A 26,334-nucleotide genomic window follows, 5' to 3' on the forward strand; every position below is an offset into this window, starting at 1 on the left:
TTCTTAGCACTTCGTGGAGTTCCCCACTGTGGTCCGACGGGTGATGCAAGTACTGTCAGCTTGAAATGGAAAGCTTGGCTGGTGGAATTCGAGGCCTACGCTGACAGTCACGGGCTCTTTCTTGATGAGAGTACGCTGGGGCAGAAGGCACAGCAGAGAACGTTGCTTCTCTTCACTGCGGGGCCAGCAGTTCGAGAAATGTTTAAAACACTCCCTGACACCGGTATGAAGGATGACTATAAGAAAGCCGTTGATGCATTGAACAGTCATTATGTGGTGGTACCGAATGCTACATTTCAACGCCATTTATTCCGCAAAACAACCCAGGAAGAGGGCGAGACTGTTGCTCAATTTGTGACGAGACTCAGACAGGTGTCTGTAGGATGCAAATATGTGGCTGCTGATGTGGAAAACCAGATATTGGATCAGGTTGTCCAGCATTGCAGGTCAGACAAGCTCAGGAGAAGGCTGCTAGAAAAAGGCGGTGAGTTAAACTTAAATGATGCTTTGTCGATTGCGGCAGCACTGGAAGCTGTTGAGGGACAATTTCACAGCATGAAATTAAAAGATTCCAAGACTGGGCTAGTTAATTGGTTGTCCCACGGGAGACAAAGAAGTAAGTCTGAACGTGAGATTGAATGTTACAGGTGTGGCAACATGGGTCACGTAGGGAAAGATGCATGTTGTCCAGCAAAAGGTAGAACGTGTAGGAAATGTGGAGGCAAAGATCATTTTGCAAAGAAATGCAAAAGTAAGGCCAGGGACAATACAAGGGATTACAAAAGCGAATCTTCCAAGGCAAGGGAGAAAGGGAAGTCCAGTGACAAATTAGACAGACGGTGGCAGTAAAAGAAGAGTCACGTCCGTCACGTAGAAGATGAGTTCGGAAGTGATGAGGACGGTGAGCATGCTATTAAAAGGGATTATCAGTTTGCATTGAATGAAAGCCATCTGGAAAAAGTTGCAGTGACCATCGGAGGTGTTACAGTGCCAGTGATTGTAGATTCTGGTAGTGACTGGAACATCATTGACAGATCACTGTGGGAATGCTTGAAACAGCAGAAAATCAAGTGCATGTCAAGGAGGTGTAGTAGGAAGTTATATCCATACACTGCAACTGAACCGTCGTAGACCATTGGATGTTTCACGGCTGTCGTAGAAGTCGGAGATAGAAAAGCTGTTGCAGAATTCGTGGTGATAGAGGAGAAAGGAGAACCCTTGCTCAGTACAAGTACAGCTGGAGAGCTGGGAGTGCTTCACATCGGAGTGCATGTCAATTCAGTGCAGTCATATGAGGACATGAAGCAGGAATTTCACTCAGTATTCCAAGGAGTTGGAAAATTGAAAGGCCGGCAAGTGAAGTTAGCTGTTGATGGAACTGTTAAGCCAATAGCACAACCAGTGCGGAGAACGCCATTTGGACTTCGTGGAAAAGTAGAAGCTAAAATCAAGGAGTTGATTGATCAGGATATTATCGAGCCAGTTGAACATTCAACACCATGGGCGAGTCCAGTAGTGATAGTGCCAAAACCCAATAATGATATCAGACTGTGCGTTGACATTAGGAGAGCCAATGAAGCAATAATCACAGAAAGACACACAATTCCGACGATCGAGGAAGTTCTACAAGAGTTATCAACTAGTAAAGTGTTCTCCACAATTGATCTCAAGTGGGGATATCATCAATTGGAATTACATCCAGAGTCAAGAGAGGTGACAACATTTGTCACTCACTGCGGATTGTACCGGTACAAAAGACTGATGTTTGGAATCAATGCTGCCCCTGAGATCTATCAGTATGAAATCCACAGAGTGATTCAAGGGGTACCTGGAGCAGCAAACATATCAGATGACATCATCGTCCATGCATCAATTCGTGAAGAGCATGACAGGAGATTGAAGCTAGTGTTGACTAGACTTCAAAAAGCAGGTCTCACTGTGAATGAGGACAAGTGCAAGTTTGGTGTCTCTGAGATGGATTTCATGGGACACAGACTCACTGACAAGTGAAGGCTGAACCTGGCAAAGGCTAAAGTGAAAGATGTTGCAGATGCACGTGAACCTGAGAATGCAACCGAGATGAGGAGCTTTCTAGGACTAGTCAATTACTGTGCAAAGTTTATCCCAAATTTTGCTACACTGGCAGATCCGCTGAGAAAGTTGACCAGGAAAAACATACCGTTCCATTTTGGAAATGAACAGAGACAGGCATTCAATACCTTGAAACAGTGCCTAATGAGTGCAGAAACCCTTGGATATTATGATCTAGCTGCACCAACAAAAGTCATAGCAGATGCTAATCCAGTTGGTTTGGGGGCTGTGCTGGTACAGACACATGCTGATGGACCCAGAATCATAGCATATGCAGTCGATCTTTAACCAGCGTGGAAAGAAGGTATTCTCAAACGAGAAAGAAGCACTGGGACTAGTGTGGGCCTGTGAAAGGTTCCATGCCTACTTGTACGGTATTGAATTTGAACTTGTTACTGATCACAAGCCGCTGGAAGTGATCTATTCAACAAGGTCCAAGCCCTGTGCCAGAATAGAACGCTGGGTGCTGAGACTCCAACAGTACAAGTACAAAGTAGTCCACATTGCTGGAAAAACAAACATTGCGGACCCGCTGTCGAGACTGTTGAAGGATGAACAGCTAGGAGTAACATCCACTTTAGGGATGGAAGCAGAAAACTTTGTGCAATTCAGTCAACGCCAAGAGCCGTGGCAACAAGGGAATTCGAAAGGGAATCAGAACATGATCCTGAACTTAATGATATCAGAAAGCGTATTTATAGTGGGCAATGGGACCAATGCCCTTACAAAGCATATGTTCCCATAAAAGATGGATTTTGTGTGATTGGTCAGTGTGTGCTTAGAGGTAACATATTGGTGATCCCGCAAGCACTACGAGCAAGGATCGTGTCATTAGCTCATGAGGGACATTTAGGCATCGTTGGTACCAAACAAAATTTGCGGAGCAAAGTGTGGTGGCCAGGTTGTGACAGAGATGCCGAAAAATTTGTCAGGACTTGCCACGGATGCCAAATCACAAGCAGGAGCAACCCACCAGAACCAATTAGAAGTACGAAATTGCCAACAGGACCATGGGTCGACGTAGCTGTTGACTTTCTAGAACCACTTCCAACAGGTGAATCAATTATGGTAGTGGTAGACTACTACAGCAGATACTATGAATATGCGGTGATGAAGTCAACTACGGCAGAAAAGACTGTACAGGCATTGGCAGAGATTTTCGCCAGACATGGGTTGCCTGTTACATTGTACTCCGACAATGGACCACAGTTTGTGTCAGAGACGTTTGCTGAGTACATGAGAACCACCGGTATTCATCATCATAGAGTGACTCCTAAATGGCCACAGGCTAATGGAGAAGTCGAGAGACAAAATCAGTCCATAGAGAAGAGGATACGAATCGCCCATGCCGAAGGGAAAAATTGGAAGGAGGCGCTGCTAGCATACGTAGCTGTATATCAGGCGATCACTCACTCAACGACTGGGAAAAGCCCGGCAGAAGCCTTGTTTGGAAGGAAAATTCGCACTAAAATGCCAGAAGTACGAGAGATCACGAAGACCAGGAGCTGAGAGACCGTGATGCCGAAAAGAAAGGTGCGGCGAAATGGTATGCCGACTTGAAACGAGGAGCCAGGCACTCAGAAATAATGCCTGGTGATGACGTACTTGTGAGGCGAGATGATGGTGGTAAGATGGACACTCCTTACCATTGTGAGCCATACAATGTTGTATCGAGGAGCGGTAGCAGGGTGACAGTCAAGTCTCCAGAAGGTGTTATGTACAAGAGGAATATATCGAATGTAAAAAAGTACATGTCGAGAGACAGTCGAATCGAGGGCCAAAGTCCACCGAGAGTTACCGATTCAGAGGGACCAGCAGACATTCCTGAGGTGGTGACCAGACTTCCAGAGGCAGCAGACTGCGATGCAGGTGTTGAACAGAGACAGTATCTGGATGACAACACTTTAGCAGATTCAACAGACTTTGATGTTCTTGTGCCAGCTGGTAGACCACAACGTGAAAGGAAAGTTCCCAAAAGATACGACGATTTTGTGTTATAGACTATAGTTATAGTTTTGTTTAGTAATTATATGATATTTGTTTAGAGGCAAAAGAAACTTACAAGTTATTATTTGTATATTTGTATTAAGGAAAAATAACATAATAAGTAAAGAATTGTTTAATTGGGGGAAAAGAACACAGTAATTTAAAGTTTAATTCTGGTAAAGGAGGGATGTCATGATGACGAATCATGATGATAATATACAAATATGGTGATGTGTGTATCAGGTGAGCGTAGAGCAGGAGAGTGTGTTTGGTGTGTGTGTGTGCTAAAGGCTGCAAGGCCTAGAAACAATAAACAGTCAAACGAAGCAATGTAATCACCACGGGTTGTGTCTGCTTCATTATTACACATCTGAGACGGAGATGTGACAGTTCCTTTGTTTAAAAAAAAGAGAGGGACAAAATGGCGGCGTCCAGGGGCTACATCGGAAGCCTGGGCATCTTTGACAAAAGTAGAGAGCCGTTCAGCTCCTATATGGAGAGAGCAAACATGTTCTTCATGGCAAACAACATCATGGAGACTAGTGGTGAAGGAGAGGTAGTGGCTGCAACAAATAAGGCCGTTCGTGAACGCATGAAAGTGATTCTGCTCACGGTGATCGGACCTGAAGTGTACGGCACACTCGTGAATATCCTTGCGCCCATAAAGGCAAAAGATGTGCCTTTCCGTGACATTATAAAGAAGTTGGAGGAGCACTTCAACCTAGAGCCTCTGGAAATTGCAGAAAGCTACAAATTCGGCACGAGAAACCAGAAGCAAAATGAGACCATCAGTGAGTACATTGTTGCCTTGAAAAACTTAACGTTGCACTGTAACTTTGGAACCTTTCTTGAACGCGCACTACGCGACAGATTTGTTTGTGGTCTAGTGGACGAACGAATTCAGTCCAGACTCATGAGCACTCCTGATCTTACGTTTGAGATAGCATGCAAGATTGCTACTACAATGGAGATGGCATCAAAGAATGCTCGCGAGTTTCCTTCACCACATACTGCAGTGGCCGTGTACACACACAAAGCAGCGCCTATGGCCAATCCAAAAGGGGCCAAACTGAAACCGAAGTATGGCGGGGAGCCGAGTGTAGCCAGTTGTTATCGTTGCAACGGTAATCACCCATCCCAATCCTGTCAGTTCAAAACAGCTAAATGCTATAACTGCAGAAGAAAGGTCATATCGCCTCAGCATGTCGGGCCAAGCTTACAGTGGGAAACACACGACAATACCAGAAAAGAGTTCACAACTTAGACATGAACCCGGATGACAATGAACTTGGGTTGTACATCATTCATGCAACTGATGTCAATAAGCCTACAACCAGCCAAGACAAGGACTTTCGAATTAAACTATTGGTTAATGAACAGTTAATTGATATGTGCATTGACACGGCAGCAGACTGTTCGGTCATGAGCAAAGACCTGTACGAAACAAAGTTCTCACAGACACCATTGTCCGAGAGTAAGGTCAAGCTGAGAACCTACTCCGGCGAAGCCTTGGAGACGTGCGGACAAATGGATTGCAAAGTTCAGTGTAATGGCCAGTCAGTAACACTGCCCATCATAGTGGCCAGCTACAGAAATAAACCAACCCTCCTTGGAAAGGATTGGCTGAGTAAAATAAAATTAGACTGGAAGAACATTTTCAGCATTGATGTGTCCAAATCACGTCTTGAAAATGTCATAAGCAAACACGCTGAAATATTTGCTGACAGTTACACGGGAATAACAGGATACTCTGCACACATTCGACTGCAGCAAGATGTGAGACCTGTGTATTATCGACCAAGACCAGTACCATATGCGCTAAAGCAACAAGTGGAGGAAGAACTCAACAGGTTGGAGTGGAATGGAGTACTTGTGAAGACAGACCAGAGCAACTGGGCAACGCCAGTTGTGGCTGTGCTCAAGCTGACAAAACTGTTCAACTATGCGGTGACTACAAAGTCACAATCAACCAAGCTGTTGATGACGAACAATATCCTTTGCCAACCTCGCAGGATCTGTACGCAGAACTTAGCGGAGCAAGAGTCTTCACTAAGCTGGATTTGTCTCATGCTTATGCCCAACTCAATGTTGACAAAGAAAGTCAGCAGTGCTTGACCATCAACACACATAAGGGCTTGTATTCATACACAAAGCTGCCCTATGGTGTGAAATCTTCCCTGAAAATCTTTCAGTCCGTCATGGACAAAATGTTGCAAGGCATTCCGCACTGTGTGTGCAACCAGGATGATCTACTGATATTCACAGTGGGCATGGAAGAACATCTGGAAATACTTGAGCAAGTTCTCACACGATTGAACTGCCACAACGTCAAACTACGAAAGAGCAAATGTGCATTTGCACAATCAGAGGTGGTCTACCTTGGACTCAAAGTAGATTCCAACGGACTACGCCCAGTGAAGGTGAAAATTGAAGCAATTGTGAATGCTCCAACGCCCAACAATGTGTCAGAGTTACGATCATTCCTTGGGATGGTGCAATTCTATGCACGATTCCTTCCAGATTTAGCAACCGTGCTAAAGCCACTACATCATCTGTTACAAAAGGATGAGAATTGGATGTGGGGAAAGGAACAACAACATGCATACGACATCTGCAAGAAAAACCTGACAAGTGACAAACTCCTTGTTCACTACGACACGACGCGCGAGATGAAACTTGCTTGTGATGCTTCAAGTTATGGTGTAGGTGCAGTGATTTGCCACGTAATGGATGACAGACAGGAAAAGCCTATTGCTTTTGCCTCCCGCACCCTATCACCAAGTGAGCGCAACTATGCACAGATAGAAAAGGAAGCACTCAGCATTGTGTTCGGAATCAAGAAATTCCACCAGTTTCTTCTTGGCAGACCATTCACTCTTGTGACTGATCACAAACCACTACTCACGATACTGGGTCCCAAGTCAGCTATACCTTCCATGGCGGCATCAAGGATGCAGCGCTGGGCAATTCTGTTGTCCCAGTATGACTACAAGGTGGAGTACAGAAGCTCCAAATGCAATGCAGTGGCAGATGCGTTGTCCCGATTGCCCCATGAGAACTCTGATGTGGGAAGCGAGAACTCAATCTACACACTGCAAGTCGTAGATGAAGACTTTCCAGTGACTGCAACAGAAATTGCAGCTGAAACAGAGAAGGACACTGTGCTGAAGAGTGTCTATGAAGAGACATTGAATGGGTGGACTGAAGTCGAGAGTGGATCAAACTCGGAACTGAAGCCTTTCTATAATCGACGCCATGAATTATCATGCGAGCAGGGATGCATAAAGTGGGGTTACAGAGTGGTTGTACCAGAGTCTTTAAGAAACAAGATTATGTACGGACTTCATGCCGAACATCCTAGCATAGTTAGCATGAAGTCAATTGCTAGAAGTTTTGTGTATTGGCCTGGTATAGACAGTGACATTGAGTCACTGGTGAGCAAATGTAGCGTGTGTCAAAATTGCCGCAGTAAACCACCAAAAACACCACTGCAACCCTGGTCATGGCCAAGTAGACCGTTTCAGAGAGTTCATGTAGACTTTTGTGAAAAGGGTAATGATAATTTTCTGGTACTAGTAGATAGTCATTCCAAATGGATTGAGGCTAAGCATATGGGATCAAGCACTACTGCTGAGCGTACCATAGATGAGTTGAGATCAATTTTTGCATGTCATGGTTTACCAGAAGAACTTGTTTCTGATAACGGACCTCAGTTTCGTTCAGAACAGTTCAAAGAGTTCATGCAGCGTAACGGGGTAAAACACACACTTGTTCCTCCATACCATCCAGCCTCCAATGGGGCGGCGGAAAGGTCTGTTAGAGTATTCAAAGAGGCTCTCAAGAAACAGGTTTTGCAGGGTAGTTCAAAGCTCAGCATGAAACATCGTTTGGCTAGTTTCTTGCTGAAGTACAGAACCACACCATACACAACTATGGGTTATTCACCTGCAGAATTGTTGATGAAGAGAAGGCTAAGAATACGCCTAAGTCTAGTTCAACCCAATTTGGCCTCGAGAGTTGAGCAAAAACAGTTAAGTCAAAAACACCACTTTGCCTTCCACAAAAAGGAGAGGAACTTCAAGCAGATGAGCAAGTTTGTGTGCTCAGTCCTCCCAACAAGTCCAGTCGAGACAAATGGGATGTTGGGAAAATAGTGGAAGTGTGTGGAACAAAAAGATACTTAGTGGATGTTGGAGACAAGATCAAAAGTGTTCATGTGGATCAAGTGATTCCAGCCAAAGATGAACCAAAAACTGAGCATGAATTCCTAATCCCTGAGTATTCATCTGAAAGTGAGTTAGAAAAGACTATTGTGGTTGATACACAAAATCCAGTGAGTACAGATAAAGGAACAGACTTCTCTAGTCAAGGTCAGCGTACTAACATAGAGCCAAACAAGCCAACAGTTGAGTCTACACGTACATCTGTTACGTCTGTTGCACCTGTTACTGTTAGACGATCAGGCAGGAACCGCAAACCAGTGATTAGGTTAAATTTGTAAGTTAGACAACTCACTCTACAATTAAACGAAAATGTGTAAATAAACGTGTTATGTTTAGCATTTGAAATTTTGTAAATATGGTTAAAAGTATTGATTTAAATCAAGTATCACAACATCAAAATTGTAACTGAGTACTTGGATTTAATACTTAAAAAAAGGGAGAGCAGTGTAATGTCTTCATGCATATTCATGTATCATGTTAATGAGTGGGTGTTCCTGGAGCCGGGAATGCTGGGTAAATAAAGGCTGGTGTGATTCAGGCAACGAACGTGTGAGTGTACGTCATCTTTATGCCGTGGTGAACATAACAACCCCCGCCCCCCCCCACTCCACCCCCCCACCCCCCCCCTCTCCACCCCCCCCACCCCGCCCCCCCTCCACCCCCCCACCCCGCCCCCCCCACCCCGCCCCCCCCACCCCGCCCACTCTCCACCCCCCCCCTCTCCACCCCCCCCACCCGCCCACTCTCCACCCCCCTCTCACCCCCCCACGCCCCCCACCCTGCCCCCTCTCCACCCCCACACCCCACCTCCCACCCGCCCCCTCTCCACCCCCCCACCCGCCCCTCACCCCCACCCGCCACTCTCCACCCCCCCCTCTCCACCCCCCCCACCCCGCCCCCTCCACCCCCCCACCCCGCCCCCCCACCCCGCCCACCCGCCCCACTCTCCACCCCCCCCTCTCCACCCCCCCACCCCCCCCCACCCTGCCCCCTCTCCACCCCCCCCACACCCCCCACCCCCTCCCACCCCCGCCCCTCTCCACCCCCGGCCACTCTCCACCCCCGCCCCCTCTCCACCCCCCCCACCCCGCCCACCCCACCCCACCCCCCCCACCCCACCCCCCCCACCCCACCCCCCCCACCCACCCCCCACCCCGCCCACTCTCCACCCCCGGCCCCTCTCCAGACGATTGCCCAGGTCCCAGGTCCCACCACTCTGGGCTTCTGCCCCTCCCTGCCCTTCAGACGGTGCGTTCCATGTCTCCCCACTCACCCTCCCCACTCACCCTCCCCACTCACCCTCCCCACTCACCCTCCCCACTCACCCTCCCCACTCACCCTCCCCACTCACCCTCCCCACTCACCCTCCCCACTCACCCTCCCCACTCACCCTCCCCACTCACCCTCCCCACTCACCTCCCCTCCCCCACCACAGCTCCCAGCACCAGCAGAGCTGAGTCTCGTTCCACAACTCTGGGCCTTGCCTCCCACAGCTGGCGGCTTCATTCTGCCCGGACTGGCTGGGCTCCTGAATCACAGCCAACACTTGCAGGAACTTGCCTCCATCAATCCTTATCCTCTAGTTCCTCACCCCCCCTCTTCCCCACCGACCTTGGCAGTGAGACCTCCAGTAGATCGCTGTCAGCTGCTCAGTCTGTTCCTCGTCCGTGCCTCTGGCTGAGAAACCCACCCCCCTGCTCCCCAATCTGAGCCCCATCCTCAACATGCATGTGTTTATAAAGCCCGTGTCCAGATGCTCAGAGAGGACTCGTTATCTTTCACTCAGGCTGTAGTTTACACTCACATTCTCTCTCTTTACTGCATCGTTTGGCCTGAGTTTCACCCTTGGTCCCATTGTACAAACTCTGCCTTTCTCTCTGAGTTCCTGTCCCACCTCTTTGACTTCAAGTGGATTGAAACAAATACTGATCTTTAGCCAGCCCACAGAGGCCAAACAACCTCAATCTCTGCTGTAAATCGTCCGTCATCCTGTGACATCGATATTAAATACCCTGGATATAAAAACGTCTCCAATTCAGGCAACATCTTGCTGAATCTACTCTGCTCATTCCAGCGTAACTTTACCCTCCCAATAAAGTGGTCAACTCAGTGTTTTGTGAAGTGGCAACACATCCCAATGTTGAGACCACCTGCCCACATCTATAAAGACCATGGACATTCTTCACCACTAGTCTACCTGCGCTGCAACTTCCAGGGAACTACGGACCTGAATCCAGGAACTTGCCTCCATCAATGTTTATCCTCCAGTTATCACAAAATGCTGGAGTAACTCAGCGGGTCAGGCAGCATCTCAGGAGAGAAGGAATGGGCGACGTTTCGGGTCGAGACCCTCCAGTTCCTCACCCCACGCTTCTCGACCGGACCTTGGCAGTCTCTCTCCAGGAGATCGCTGTCAGCTGCTCAGTCCGTTCCTCGTCCGTGCCTCTGGTCTAGAAACCCATCTCCCCGCTCCCCAATCTGAGCCCCATCCTCAACATGCATTCCTTCTCTCCACAGATGCTGCCTGACCCGCTGAGTTACTCTAGCACTCTGTGTCTACCCTGAATCCCAGGGTCTCTCTGTTCATCAGCATTTCCCTGCGCCCTGCATTCACTTTGCCTCACCCCATCCCACTTGTGTTGGGATTGAATTCCATCGGCCAACACTCTGCTCAACTTTCCATCTGACCTGCCGCCTGCCTCACTCCCCATCCACAACAGCAACATGCATGTCATGCCCCAACATGCACGTCACGCCCCAACATGCATGTCGCCCACCAACATGCACGTCACCCACCAACATGCACGTCACACACCAACATGCATGTCACACACCAACATGCATGTCACACACCAACATGCATGTCACACACCAACATGCATGTCACCCACCAACATGCATGTCATGCCCCATCATGCATGTCACACACCAACATGCATGTCACCCACCAACATGCACGTCACGCACAAACGTACTGGTCAAGTCGAGCGCACCGTGAAGTGCACAAGTCTGAGGTAGAGGCAGAATGAGAGTCTTGACTGAGACACATCGCAGGTGCCCAGACTCAGGTACATGGTAGATATGGTCAATATGTTTCACCACCAACAGGGGTCCCAGCACAGATCAATCAATACCACAGGGGTCCCAGCACCGATCAATCAATACCACAGGGGTCCCAGCACCGATCAATCAATACCACAGGGGTCCCAGCACCGATCAATCATCGTCATCCCAACCAAACTCATCTCCAAATGCGCGGAACTAGGAGTCAGCACTGCCCCTGCAACTGGACTCACAACCTCCACGACCAGACTACAGCGAACGTCATCTTCTATGGTAATCCTCCCCGTGGAGGATGCGTTCTCAGCCCCCTCCTCTCCTCCTCACTTAGCCCCCTCTTCACTCAGCCCCCTCCTCTCCTCCTCCTCACTCAGCCCCTCAACAATCTACATGTTCACAGACCACACCACATAGTGGGCCAGTCATCAAACAATAACTAGACAGAGGACAAGAAGGGGATTGAGATGATCGTGACCTGGTGCCGAGACAACCAGTTTCTGGTGCCGAGACAACCAGTTTGGGAAGGAGATGAGGAGGAATTTCCTTAGTCAGAGGGCGGTGAATCTGTGGGATTCTTTGCCACAGACGGCTTTGGAGGCCACAAGTCAGTGGACATATTTAGATAGATAGATTGTTGATCAGTGCGGGTGTCAGGGGTTATGGGGAGAAGGCAGGAGAATGGGGTTAGAAGGGAGAGATAGATCAGCCGTGATTGAATGGCGGAGTAGACTTGATGGGCCGAATGGCCTAATTCTACTCCTATCACCTATGATAGACAATAGGTGCAGGAGGAGGCCATTCGGCCCTTTGTGCCAGCACCGCCATTCAATGTGATCATGGCTGATCATTCCCAATCAGTACCTCGTTCCTGCCTTCTCCCCATACCCCTTGATTCCGTTTGCCTGAGAGCTAAATCCAACCCTCACTCAATGTCAGCGAGACAACGGAGATGGAGATCAACATCAGAAGTGAAGTGGTGCACACACCATCGTGAACATTGATGGCACCATAGTAGTGCACACACCATCGTGAACATGGCACCATAGTAGTGCACACACCATCATGAACATGGCACCATAGTAGTGCACAAACCACCCTGAACATGGCACTATAGTAGTGCACACACCATCGTGAACATGGCACCATAGTAGTGCACACATCACCATGAACATGGCACCATAAGTAGTGCACACACCATCGTGAACATGGCACCATAGTAGTGCACACACCATCGTGAACATGGCACCATAGTAGTGCACACACCACCATGAACATGGCACCATAGTAGTGCACAAACCACCATGAACATGGCACCATAGTAGTGCACACACCATCGTGAACATGGCACCATAGTAGTGCACACACCATCGTGAACATGGTACCATAGTGGTGCACACACCATCGTGAACATGGCACCATAGTAGTGCACACACCACCATGAACATGGCACCATAGTAGTGCACACACCATGGTGAACATGGCACCATAGTAGTGCACACACCACCATGAACATGGCACCATAGTAGTGCACACACCACCATGAACATGGCACCATAGTAGTGCACACACCATCGTGAACATGGCACCATAGTAGTGCACACACCATCGTGAACATGGCACCATAGTAGTGCACACACCACCATGAACATGGCACCATAGTAGTGCACACACCATCGTGAACATGGCACCATAGTAGTGCACACACCACCATGAACATGACACCATAGTAGTGCACACACCATCGTGAACATGGCACCATAGTAGTGCACACACCATCGTGAACATGACACCATAGTAGTGCACACACCATCGTGAACATGGCACCATAGTAGTGCACACACCACCGTGAACATTGATGGCACCAAGGTCTTGATGCTTGAAAGCTTCACGTTCTGAGGAATATTGATTATAATCACGTATTGTCGTTCCGCTGACGGGACAGCGAGCAACAAGAAGTTTTCCACTACCTCGGTACACGTGACAATAATAAACTGATAAACTAACACATATAACCCACACATTGGGATCTGGGAATAACTGTGCATTGTTCCCTGAAGGTGGAATCTCATGTGGATAGGGTGGTGAAGAAGGCATTTGGTATGCTTGCCTTTATAAATCAGAGCATCGAGTATAGAAGTTGGGATGTAATGTTGAAATTGTACAGGGCATTGGTGAGGCCGAATCTGGAGTATGGTGTGCAGTTCTGGTCGCCAAATTATAGGAAGGATGTCGACAAAATGGAGAGGGTACAGAGGAGATTTACTAGAATGTTGCCTGGGTTTCAGCACTTAAGCTACAGAGAGAGGTTGAACAGGTTGGGTCTTTATTCTTTGGAGCGTAGAAGGTTGAGGGGGGACTTGATAGAGGTTTTTAAAATTTTGAGAGGGACGGACAGAGTTGACGTGGGTAGGCTTTTCCCTTTGAGAGTGGGGAAGATTCCAACAAGGGGACATAGCTTCAGAATTAAGGGACAAAGGTTTAGGGGTAACATGAGGGGGAACTTCTTTACTCAGAGGGTTGTGGCTGTATGGAATGGGCTTCCGGTGGAAGTGGTGGAGGCAGGCACGATTTTATTATTTAAGAGTAAATTGGATAGGTATATGGATAGGAGGGGATTAGAGGGTTATGGTCTGAGAGCAGGTAGATGAGACTAGGTCAGAGAGAGTGGTCGGCGTGGACTGGTAGGGCCGGACAGGCCTGTTTCCGTGCTGTAGTTGTTATATGTTATATGGTTATTGTGCTGTATGTCCACACACCCCGCTGGACTCTCAGTCCACATGTTGTCCTGTACACACAGTCCACACGTTACTCACACATACAACCCACACGTTATCCACACATACAACCCACACGTTACCCACACACACACCCCACATGTTACCCGTGCGCCCACACGCTACACTGGCTGGCCACGCATGCTCACCAATGATCCCGTATTCCAGCCGGCCGTTCTCTCCGGCATCGCTGTCCATGGCTTTGACCGTGAACAGGGCGACTCCAGGCTGGTTTTCCGGGACCTGGAGTTGGTAAAGTTCCTCATCGAACCGTGGCCCATTGTCATTCTCATCCTCGACCCGGACCCTCACCGTCACCGTGGCAACGTTGGCTGGGACCCCACCGTCTACGGCATAAACTGTAAAGGAATGGAGCCAACAAGAAGCTGGAGGGGTGAACGAGAGAGAGAGAGAGAGAGAGAGGGAGAGAGAGGGGGAGAGAGAGAGGGGGGAGAGGGGGAGGGGGGAGAGAGAGGGAGAGAGAGAGGGAGAGAGGGGGAGAGAGAGAGAGGGGGGAGAGGGAGAGGGGGGGGAGAGAGGGGGAGAGGGAGAGGGAGAGAGAGGGGGAGAGAGAGTGGGGGGAGAGAGAGAGGGGGAGAGAGGGGGGGGGGAGAGAGAGGGGGAGAGAGAGGGAGAGAGAGAAGGAGAGGGAGAGGGAGAGAGAGGGGGAGAGAGAGAGGGGGGGAGAGGGAGAGGGGGGGGAAGAGGGGGAGAGGGAGAGGGAGAGGGGGGGAGAGAGGGGGAGAGAGAGGGGGGGAGAGAGAGAGGGAGAGAGAGGGGGGAGAGAGAGGGGGGACAGAGAGGGGGAGAGGGGGGAGAGAGGGGGAGGGGGAGAGAGAGGGGGAGAGAGAGGGGGAGAGAGAGAGGGGGGGAGAGAGAGAGGGAGAGAGAGGAGGAGAGAAAGGGGGGGAGAGAGGGGGGGGAGAGAGAGGGATAGAGAGGGGGAGAGAGAGGGGGGAGAGGGAGAGGGGGGGGAGAGGGGGAGAGGGAGAGGGAGAGGGGGGGAGAGAGGGGGAGAGAGAGGGGGGGAGAGAGAGAGGGAGAGAGAGGGGGGGAGAGAGAGGGGGGGGGACAGAGAGGGGGAGAGGGGGGAGAGAGGGGGAGAGAGAGGGGGAGAGAGAGAGGGGGGGAGAGAGAGAGGGAGAGAGAGGGGGGGAGAGAGAGGGAGAGAGAGGGGGAGAGAGAGAGGGGGGGAGAGGGAGAGGGGGGGGGAAGAGGGGGAGAGGGAGAGGGAGAGGGGGGGAGAGAGGGGGAGAGAGAGGGGGGGGAGAGAGAGAGGGGGAGAGAGAGAGGGAGAGAGGGAGGGGGAGAGAGAGAGGGGGGGAGAGAGAAAGGGAGAGAGAGGAGAGGGAGAGAGAGAGAGAGAGGGGGAGAGAGAGGGGGAGAGGGGGGAGAGAGGGGGAGGGGGAGAGAGAGGGGGAGAGAGAGAAGGATAGAGAGAGGGAGAGAGAGAGAGGGGGGAGAGAGAGGGAGAGAGAGAGGGGGAGAGAGGGAGAGAGAGAGGGAGAGAGAGAGGGAGAGGGGGGAGAGAGGGAGGGAGAGAGAGGGAGAGGGGGGAGAGAGGGAGAGGTGGGGGGGGAGAGAGGGAGAGAGAGGGAGAGAGAGAGGGGGAGAGAGAGGGAGAGAGAGAGAGGGGGGAGAGAGGGGGAGAGAGAGGGAGAGAGAGAGGGGGAGAGAGAGGGAGAGGGGGAGAGAGGGAGAGAGAGAGGGAGAGAGAGAGGGAGAGAGAGAGAGCGGGAGGGGAGAAAGAAGGGTGGGAGGGAGAGAAAGGGAGAGAAATGGAGTGGAAAAGAGAAAGAAAGATGGAATGAGGAGATAGAGAGATGGGGAAGGGGAGATAGAGTGGCAGAAGAGAGAGAGAGAGAGAGAGAGAGAGAGGAGAGTGGGGGGGAGGGGGAGAGAGAGAGGAGAGTGGGGGGGAGGAGGGGGCTGTGGGGTCCCCACGCACGCTGATGCCCAGGTGTGCAGACCTACCTGTGAGCAGGTGGATGGGCTGCTGCTCTCTGTCCAGGGCCCCTCTGCTGCTGATCACCCCTGACACGGGGTCAATGGAGAAGCTGTCGTCCAGCACGGCCCCGTATGTCACCAGCCCGTTGGATCCTGCACACGCAGAAACACGTGTGTTACAGTGTGGGCACTGTGTTAGAGTGGTCAGTGTGTTAGAGTGGTCAGTGTGTTAGAGTGGTCAGTGTGTCATTAAGGAGCGTCTTCGGATTGAGTCAGCAGCTTCCCTGTCACTGGGCCAGTGGCTCTGTGTCACTGAGGCTTTGTGTCACTGGGGCTCTGTGTCTCTGGGCCAGTGGTTCTGTGTCTCTGTGTCACTGGGCCAGTGGCTCTGTGTCACTGGGGCTCTGGGTCATTTGGGATCTGTGTCTCTGGGACTCTGTGTCTCTGGGCCAGTGGTTCTGTGTCTCTGTGTCACTGGGGCTCTGTGTCTGGGCCAGTGGCTCAGTGTCACTGGGGCTCTGTGTCTCTGGGCCAGTGGTTCTGTGTCTCTGTGTCACTGGGCCAGTGGCTCTGTGTCTGGGCCAGTGGCTCAGTGTCACTGGGGCTCTGTGTCTCTGGGCCAGTGGTTCTGTGTCTCTGTGTCACTGGGGCTCTGTGTCTGGGCCAGTGGCTCTGTGTCTCTGGGCCAGTGGTTCTGTGACTCTGGGCCAGTGGTTCTGTGTCTCTGTGTCACTGGGGCTCTGTGTCCCTGGGCCAGTGGCTCTGTGTCTCTGGGGCTCTATCTCTGGGCCAGGGGCTCTGTGTCTCTGGGCCAGTGGCTCCGTGTCACTGGGGCTCTGTGTCTCTGGGCCAGTGTCTCTGTGTCTGTGGGGCTCTGTGCCACTGGGGCTCTGTGTCTCTGGGCCAGTGGCTCTCTGTCTCTGGGCCAGTGGCTCTGTGTCTCTGGGGCTATGTGCCACTGGGGCTCTGTGTCTCTGGGCCAGTGGCTCTGTGTCTCTGTGTCACTGGAGCTCTGTGTCTCTGGGCCAGTGGCTCTGTGTCTCTGGGGCTCTGTGCCACTGGGGCTCTGTGTCTCTGGGCCAGTGGTTCTGTGTCTCTGGGGCTCTGTGCCACTGGGGCTCTGTGTCTCTGGGCCAGTGGTTCTGTGTCTCTGGGGCTCTATCTCTGGGCCAGGGGCTCTGTGTCTCTGGGGCTCTATCTCTGGGCCAGTGGCTCCGTGTCACTGGGGCTCTGTGTCTCTGGGCCAGTGTCTCTGTGTCACTGGAGCTCTGTGCCACTGGGGCTCTGTGTCTCTGGGCCAGTGGTTCTGTGTCTCTGGGCCAGTGGTTCTGTGTCTCTGGGCCACTGGGGCTCTGTGTCACTGGGGCTCTGTGTCACTGGGGCTCTGTGTCACTGGAGCTCTGTGCCACTGGGGCTCTGTGTCTCTGGGCCAGTGGTTCTGTGTCTCTGGGCCAGTGGTTCTGTGTCTCTGGGCCAGTGGTTCTGTGTCTCTGTGTCACTGGGGCTCTGTGTCTCTGGGCCAGTGGTTCTGTGTCTCTGGGGCTCTATCTCTGGGCCAGGGGCTCTGTGTCTCTGGGCCAGTGGCTCCGTGTCACTGGGGCTCTGTGTCTCTGGGCCAGTGTCTCTGTGTCTGTGGGGCTCTGTGCCACTGGGGCTCTGTGTCTCTGGGCCAGTGGCTCTCTGTCTCTGGGCCAGTGGCTCTGTGTCTCTGGGGCTATGTGCCACTGGGGCTCTGTGTCTCTGGGCCAGTGGTTCTGTGTCTCTGGGGCTCTGTGCCACTGGGGCTCTGTGTCTCTGGGCCAGTGGTTCTGTCTCTGGGGCTCTATCTCTGGGCCAGGGGCTCTGTGTCTCTGGGCCAGTGGCTCCGTGTCTCTGTGTCACTGGGGCTCTGTGTCTCTGGGCCAGTGGTTCTGTGTCTCTGGGCCAGTGGTTCTGTGTCTCTGGGCCACTGGGGCTCTGTGTCTCTGGGCCAGTGGCTCCGTGTCTCTGTGTCACTGGGGCTCTGTGTCTCTGGGCCAGTGGTTCTGTGTCTCTGGGCCAGTGGTTCTGTGTCTCTGGGCCAGTGGTTCTGTGTCTCTGGGCCAGTGGCTCCGTGTCTCTGTGTCACTGGAGCTCTGTGCCACTGGGGCTCTGTGTCTCTGGGCCAGTGGTTCTGTGTCTCTGGGCCAGTGGCGTTGTGTTGTGAGGAGTTACCTTCGTCCCTGTCGGTTGCGTGTAGCTGTAGAACAGGAACATGCGGGGGCTGGTTCTCTCTCACCGTCACCTCGTACGTTGTTTGCTCAAAGGTGGGCACCTCGTCGTTGACGTCGATCACCTGCACGAGCAGAGACTGGCTGGTTGTGCGACTCGGAGCTCCGTGGTCAGACACCTCCACGGTCAAGTTGTACCGACACTGGGCCTCACAATCCAGGACATCAACAATGGTCAAGGCTCCTGTAACCAAACACCAGCGGTCAGTCCTGAACCCTCCACGGGCACTGCCCTCCTCACTGGACGGGTCAGCGGATGGGGATGAGGCAGACCAGGAGGTGTTGGGGTCATCATAGAACATGGAACAGTACGGCCCAGGAACAGGCCCTTCGGCCCACAGTATGGAACAGTACGGCCCAGGAACAGGCCCTTCGGCCCACAGTATGGAACAGTACGGCCCAGGAACAGGCCCTTCGGCCCACAGTATGGAACAGTACGGCCCAGGAACAGGCCCTTCGGCCCACAGAATTGAACAGTACGGCCCAGGAACAGGCCCTTCGGCCCACAGTATGGAACAGTACGGCCCAGGAACTGGCCCTTCGGCCCACAGTATGGAACAGTATGGCCCAGGAACAGGCCCTTCGGCCCACAGTATGGAACAGTACGGCCCAGGAACAGGCCCTTCGGCCCACAACATCTGTGTTGACAATACGGCCACAGCCCGTGATCCACATCCCTCCACTCCCACCATATCCTGGTGCCCGTCTAAAAGCCTCTTCACCACCACGATCGTATCTGCCTCCACCCCCCACCCCCATCCGGGTACCACCCTCTAATCCGGGCAACTTCCTCTAATCCGGGCACCGCCCTCTAATCCGGGCAATGCCCTCTAATCTGGGCACCGCCCTCTAATCCGGGCAATGCCCTCTAATCTGGGCAACGCCCTCTAGTCCGGGCACCACCCTGTAGTCTGGGCACCGCCCTCTAATCCGGGCAACATCCTCTAATCCAGGCATTATCCTGGTCAACCACTTCCACATCCTCCATTGGCCCCACATCCTTCTATAATGGGATAAACAGATACTGCACATGTGGCCAAACCAAAGTCCTACGGAGCTACAACACGACTTCCTGACTCTTGTACTCAGTGCCCCAACCGATGAAGGCCAGCAGTCCGCAAGCCTCCCTGACCGCTCTGTGTCTCTGGGCCAGTGGCTCTGTGCCACTGGGGCTCTGTGTCTCTGAGGCTATGTGCCACTGGGGCTCTGTGTCTCTGAGCCTCCCTGACCGCTCTGTGTCTCTGGGGCTATGTGCCACTGGGGCTCTGTGTCTCTGGGGCTATGTGCCACTGGGGCTCTGTGTCTCTGGGCCAGTGGCTCTGTGCCACTGGGGCTCTGTGTCTCTGGGGCTGTGTGCCACTGGGACTCTGTGTCTCTGAGCCTCCCTGACCGCTCTGTGTCTCTGAGCCTCCCTGACCGCTCTGTGTCTCTGGGCCAGTGGCTCTGTGCCACTGGGGCTCTGTGTCTCTGAGCCTCCCTGACCGCTCTGTGTCTCTGAGCCTCCCTGACCGCTCTGTGTCTCTGAGCCTCCCTGACCGCTCTGTGTCTCTGGGCCAGTGGCTCTGTGCCACTGGGGCTCTGTGTCTCTGAGCCTCCCTGACCGCTCTGTGTCGCCACTCTCAGGGAGTCATGGACCGGGACTCTAAGATCTCTCTGTGCATCGGCGCTGAGAAGTCTGGGCATTAATTATATCTTTACATTCAGCCTCACAATGTGCAACACTGCTCGGACTAAACTCCAGAGATGCTGCCTGACCCACTGAGTTACTCCAGCACTCTGTGTCCATCTCCGCCCAGCGGATGGATATTGCTCTCTGCACTTGGATGGCCTTCCTCACAGGGCACACGGCACCATGTGTAATGGCGTCGGCGTCGGTCTGACCCAGCCCACTACATGCGTGTCCGAGCGGTTTCTGTCACGTCACGGGCAGCCGTGGTTGCAGCAGAGGCTGGAGTGGGCGGGGTGAAGGATACCTGGCCCAGGTAGTTGCTCACCTGTGTCCGGGTGGAGGTGAAAGTGGGCGTGTCCACGGCCCGTCTTGATGCGGTAGGTGACCCGGCCATTCTCTCCCAGGTCGGAGTCCTGAGCGACCAGATGACCGATGACCGATCCTGCTGGCCGGTTCTCCAGGACACTGACCGCGGGCGGCGACAGGAACTCTGGGCTGTTGTCGTTCTCGTCGGTCACGAAAATGCGGACTGTGGCCGCTGAAGACCTTCGCTGGCTGGCGTTGACCGCCTGGTCAGTGGCTTGGACCACCAGCAGCAGTGAGGCTGTGGTCTCGCGGTCAATGGTGCTGGCCGCGGTCAGCATGCCGGTGATGGGGTGGACCTGCAGCCGTGGGTCTGGGGGAGACTGGGACAACAGGGAGTAACGCACTTCGCTGTTAGGACCACTCCCATCCTGGTCCAGGGCCTGGAACATGTAGATGGAGGAGCCACTAGGCACGTTCTCGCTCACCACGATGGTGATGGGGTCTTCAGGGAAGAGAGGTGGGTGCTCGTTCAGGTCCTGGATGTTGATGTCCAGCAGGACGATGGAGCGGTGTGGCAGCCCACTGTGGACACTGTCCACTGCCACCTCCAGCTGGTAGTGGGACCCAGCCTCAAAGTCCAGCTGCTGGGCTACGTACACCTCCCCTCCCAGCCTGTCCACCAGGAAGCACCCCTCTCGGTCCGTGCCCCCCACCACCATGTACGTCACCTCTTCGTCCGCAGCTGATGACCGCTGGCCCGAGACCACGGACCCGATGACCGAGCCGGGGGCCGTTCCCTCCATGAGCCAGAAGGTCACGGAACTGCTGTCCACCTGTGCCTGCTTACCTGGGGAGGCCAGCACCTGAAGGGTTAAAGAAAGGGGGGACTGAGGGTTAAAGAGAGCATTTGACAAAGGGTTAAACAAAGGGTTAAAAGTTTAACCAAGGGTCAAACACGGTTAAATAATGGGAACAAAGGGTTAAACAAAGCCTCTTTAACCTTGGAACATGATCGGCAAGTCCAAGTAAACCCCCCCCCCCGATCTCCCCAGACCCCCCTCCCCACTATATCCCCCCATAACCTCCCCAGGTTCTCTCATACACACCTTTCTTTCCACTCCCCCCCTCACTCCACCTTCCCCTCCATCTTCACTCATCACCCTCCCCCATTCCCCCATTCCCCCTCTCCGCTTCCATTGGCGGCCGCCTGGACTGGGAGGCGGGTTGCTATGCAACCTTTGTTAGGTGGCGCCCGGGCCTCCGGACCTACAGTGTCCGGACTGACACTGTCCGGGCCTACACTGTCTGGGCCTAGAGCGTCCGGGCCTACAGCGTCCGGGCCTACACTGTCTGGGCCTAGAGCGTCCGGGCCTACACTGTCTGGGCCTACAGCGTCCGGGCCTACAGCGTCCGGGCCTACACTGTCTCGACCAACACTGTCCGGGCCTATGTCTTCCAGGCCTACAGCGTCCGGGCCTACAGCGTCCGGGCCTACAGCGTCTGGGCCTACAGCTTCCAGGCCTACAGCGTCCGGGCCTACAGCGTCCGGGCCTACAGCATCCCGGACTACAGTGTCCAGGCCTACACTGTCTGAACCAACACTGTCCGGGCCTAATACGGGACAAAGGCGGTCCCGTACGGGACAAACCAATATTCGGGATGTCTCGGGTAATACGGGACAGTTGGCAACGCTACCCCTACCCCGTGAGTGGACATGTTGCCCCTCAGGTTCTCGTGGCCATTGGTCTGGGAGGTCCAGGTGCTGTGGGTGAGGTCTGAGTGCAGAGGAGTGGACAGGTGAGGCAGTGTGGTGACGATAATCCACAGGAAGGCTGTGCCTTGGTTTGGTTGGGAGACAGAGATGGCAGATCAGATGTGACATGTAGATCAGAGACAGGTCCACTGTCCCTGTGACCATGTGTCCACCTCAGGATTAGCAGCGTTGGTCAGGGAGTGTTATGGCCGTGGCCAGAGCAATGTGGCCAGAGATCGGTCAGAAGCAGTAGCTAGAACTGAGGATGAGAAGCAGCCGATCACTTTGATGGCATCTAGTTCAGTGAAAGTCAGCAGGATGTAAAGCACAGGTTGTGGTAGTGAGGGATGGAACCTTCATGTAAGGGGCCCAGGTGGGATGGAGTTTATTCGTGTCCAGCAGAGCTTGGGCTGACTTCAGGGAGTGAGGTGGGAGGTGGTGGGAGTGATCCTGGTGGAACCCCTGGGGAACAGACCACAGGTCGGGAAGCTTCACGGTAGTCTTGCAAAAGGATCAGATGTCAGCTGGATTCAGGGTTCAGTGGGGGGGGCTGACGGTCTCAGTCGAGCAGGAGAGCTGCCACAGAGAACAACGGAACGTGAGACCTTCATCAGAACATCTTGGCAACCTCCCCCAGCCACGGGCAAGGTGTCACAGAGTGCCGGAGTAACTCAGTGGGTCAGGCAGCATCTGTGGAGAACATGGATAGGTGACGTTTCACAGAGTGCTGGAGTAACTCAGTGGGTCAGGCAGCATCTGTGGAGAACATGGATAGGTGACGTTTCACAGAGTGCTGGAGTAACTCAGTGGGTCAGGCAGCATCTGTGGAGGGGGTGGATAGGTGACGTTTCACAGAGTGCTGGAGTAACTCAGTGGGTCAGGCAGCATCTAGGAGAGAGGGAATGGGTGACGTTTCAGGTCCAGACCCTTCTTCAGACTGATCGTCATAGCCACAGGCAAGGTGTCAGGGGACTGGGCAGCAGTAAAGTTGCTCCTTTGTTTAAGAAGGGAAGTCGAGAGAATCCAGGGGAATTATAGACCTGTGAGCCTGATGTCAGGTAGGGACACTATTAGAGAGCATTCTTCGCGATTGGATTCACTCCCATTTGGAAGAGGATGCGTTAATTACAGACAGTCCACATGGCTATACACGTCTCACTCTCACTAACAAGTCACGTCTCACTAACGTGGTCGTGGTGACAATGAGGGTGGGCGGTACATGGATTTTAGTAAGTTACCAGACCAAGTGGACCCGTTGGGCCCAAACCTCTCCTACATTGGTGCAGCACCCTCTCCTCTCCTCCCCCTCCCCCCCCTCCCCTCCCCCTCCCCATCCCCTCCCCCCCCACTCCATCCCCCTCAACCCCCCTTCTCCTCCCTCCTTCCCCCTTCCTTCGCCCTCCCTGCACCCTTTCCCCCCCTCCCCTCCCCTCCCTCCCTCGGAGATAGATTTAAACTTTAAAATGTGAATAACTTAAAAAATATAACACCAATTTCAATGAAACTTCTTCCATTAGCACCAAATGTTTTCTCTGGAGTGTTGGATGTTGAGGAATTACCTGGACCGGTCACTAGCCCGGCATTACCTGGACCGGTCAGTACCCGGCATTACCTGGACCGGTCACTAGCCCGGCATTACCTGGACCGGTCACTCACCCGGCATTACCTGGACCGGTCACTAGCCCGGCATTACCTGGACCGGTCACTAGCCCGGCATTACCTGGACCGGTCACTAGCCCAGTATTACCTGGACCGGTCACTAGCCCGGCATTACCTGGACCGGTCACTAGCCCGGCATTACCTGGACCGGTCACTAGCCCAGTATTACCTGGACCAGTCACTAGCCCAGTATTACCTGGACCAGTCACTAGCCCAGTATTACCTGGACCAGTCACTAGCCCAGTATTACCTGGACCAGTCACTCGCCCAGTATTACCTGGACCGGTCACTAGCCCAGTATTACCTGGACCAGTCACTCGCCCAGTATTACCTGGACCGGTCACTAGCCCAGTATTACCTGGACCAGTCACTAGCCCAGTATTACCTGGACCAGTCACTCGCCCAGTATTACCTGGACCGGTCACTAGCCCAGTATTACCTGGACCAGTCACTAGCCTGGCACTACCTGGACTGGTCAGTAGCCCGGCATTACCTGGACCGGTCACTAGCCCGACATTACCTGGACCGGTCACTAGCCTGGCATTACCTGGACACGCACGGTGAAGTGGCATTACCTGGACATGCACGGTGGGATGGCATTACCTGGACACGCACGGTGGAGTGGCATTACCTGGACACGCACGGTGAAGTGGCATTACCTGGACATGCACGGTGGGATGGCATTACCTGGACACGCACGGTGAAGTGGCATTACCTGGATACGGACGGTCAGAGCGCTGGTCTGAGGAGGGTGCCCGCTGTCATGAGCCAGGACCAGTAACTCGTACTCGGGTCTGTCTCGTTGCCGCAGCGCGGTGAACGCTCGCAGCTCACCCGTCACCGGCTGGAGAGAAAACTTCTGGGCCCAGGATCCTGCAGTAGGAGGCAAGGACAGAGACGGGTCAGGTACCAGGTGATGCAACACCTGGCCTGGTAACATCAACACACCTGGATAACATCACCTGGCTGTGATAACTCAACACACCTGGGTAACCCATCAACACACCTGGATAACTCACCATGACTGGATAACATCAACACACCTGGATAACATCACCTGGCCGCGATAACATCAACACACCTGGATAACCCATCACCTGGCCTCAATAACTCATCAATAAACCTGGATAACTCACCATCAGACCCAGGTAATCCATCATAGAAACATAGAGCACAGAAACATAGAAAATAGGTGCAGGAGTAGGCCATTCGGCCCTTCAAGCCAGCACCGCCATTCAATATGATCACGGCTGATCATCCACAATCAGTACCCCGTTCCTGCCTTCTCTCCATATCCCTTGATTCCGTTAGCCCTAAGAGCTAAATCCAACTCTCTCTTGAAAACATCCAGTGAATCGGCCTCCACTGCCCTCTGTGGCAGAGAATTCCACAGATTCACAACTCTCCGGGTGAAGAAGTTTTTCCTCATCTCAGTCCTAAATGGTCTACCCCTTATTCTTAAACTGTGACCCCTGGTTCTGGACTCCCCCAACATCGGGGACATTTTTCTTGCATCTAGCCTGTCCAATCCTTTAAAAAATGTATATGTTTCTGTAAGATCCCCTCTCATCCTTCTAAATTCCAGTGAATACAAGCCCAGTCGACCCATTCTTTCATCATATGTCAGTCCCACCATCATTAGATCAGGTAACCTATAATCAGACCCCGATAACCTACCATCAGACCAGATATCAAATCATCAGATCCAGATCACCCACCATCAGACCAGACATCAAATCATCAGACCCAGATAACCCACCATCAGACCAGATATCAAATCATCAGACCCAGATATCCAATCATCACCCAGATATCAAATTATCAGACCCAGATCACCCACCATCAGGTAACCTATCTTCAGGGCCATCATCAGATAATTGATCATCAGACATCTCGATCATCACCACTAGGTAAGCAATCACCAAGAGTGTAGCTAGAGAGACAGTAGGTTCAGTCCAACTCGAGCGAGGGGATTTAAGATGGAGCCTGAGGAAAGTGGTGAGGTTCTTCATGCGTAGTTTGTATCCGTATTCACCAAGAAGAAGAAAATGGATGCCAGTGAGACCAGGAATGGTTCTGTTGCTATTAAGAAGGAGGAGGTATGTGAACTGAGAAGCATTTATGTGGATAAATCTGCAAGCCTGATGGAACCTGTCCCAGAGAGAGGAGATGGCTGGGGCCTAGACAGCGATCTTTATATCCTCTTTAGCCTCAGGCAAAGTCCCAGAAGACTGGAGGATAGCCAATGTGAGCTGGAGAAACAATATGCAGGCAGATAGCCAACAATGGGGAAACTATTGGAGACGATTCTTCAGGATAGGATTTAGTCCCATTTAGAATAGATTGCACTAAATAAGGACGTGTAGGAAGGGTCTCGACCTGAAACGTCACCTACCCATGTTCTCCACAGATGCTGCCTGATCCGCTGAGTTACTCCAGCACTCTGTGAAACGTCACCTATCCATGTTCTCCACAGATGCTGCCTGACCCGCTGAGTTACTCTAGCATTTTGTGTCTACCTTTGCACTAAGTAAGGACAGGCTTTGTCCAGGGCAGGACATTCTTACAAAGTTGAGTTTCTGAGTTTTTTGAGGAGGTGACAAAGGGCAGTCGATGT

The 26,334-nt window shown here is 52.7% G+C and overlaps 2 protein-coding genes across 2 annotated transcripts in view; one reads left to right on the forward strand and one right to left on the reverse strand.

The window, feature by feature from the left end:
- The window catches only part of LOC144595403 (fat-like cadherin-related tumor suppressor homolog), a 26,175-nt gene extending 24,165 nt beyond the window's left edge, over positions 1–2,010 (forward strand). The window contains exons 4-7 of the mRNA XM_078402905.1: positions 8–130; positions 875–1,009; positions 1,160–1,670; positions 1,758–2,010. Of these exons, the coding sequence (XP_078259031.1) occupies positions 8–130; positions 875–1,009; positions 1,160–1,670; positions 1,758–2,010 (1,022 nt within the window). The remainder of the gene's footprint in view (positions 1–7; positions 131–874; positions 1,010–1,159; positions 1,671–1,757) is intronic.
- A 10,312-nt stretch (positions 2,011–12,322) lies between these two features.
- Positions 12,323–26,334, reverse strand: part of LOC144595404 (protocadherin-16-like) — a 130,625-nt gene continuing 116,613 nt past the window's right edge. The window contains exons 9-14 of the mRNA XM_078402906.1: positions 24,433–24,590; positions 20,325–21,168; positions 18,275–18,514; positions 16,109–16,234; positions 14,284–14,493; positions 12,323–13,290 (exon numbers count right to left, since the gene is read on the reverse strand). Coding sequence (XP_078259032.1) covers positions 12,323–13,290; positions 14,284–14,493; positions 16,109–16,234; positions 18,275–18,514; positions 20,325–21,168; positions 24,433–24,590 — 2,546 coding nt within the window. The remainder of the gene's footprint in view (positions 13,291–14,283; positions 14,494–16,108; positions 16,235–18,274; positions 18,515–20,324; positions 21,169–24,432; positions 24,591–26,334) is intronic.

The sequence above is a fragment of the Rhinoraja longicauda genome, chromosome 7, assembly GCF_053455715.1.
Source record: "Rhinoraja longicauda isolate Sanriku21f chromosome 7, sRhiLon1.1, whole genome shotgun sequence".
NCBI lineage: Eukaryota > Metazoa > Chordata > Chondrichthyes > Rajiformes > Arhynchobatidae > Rhinoraja > Rhinoraja longicauda.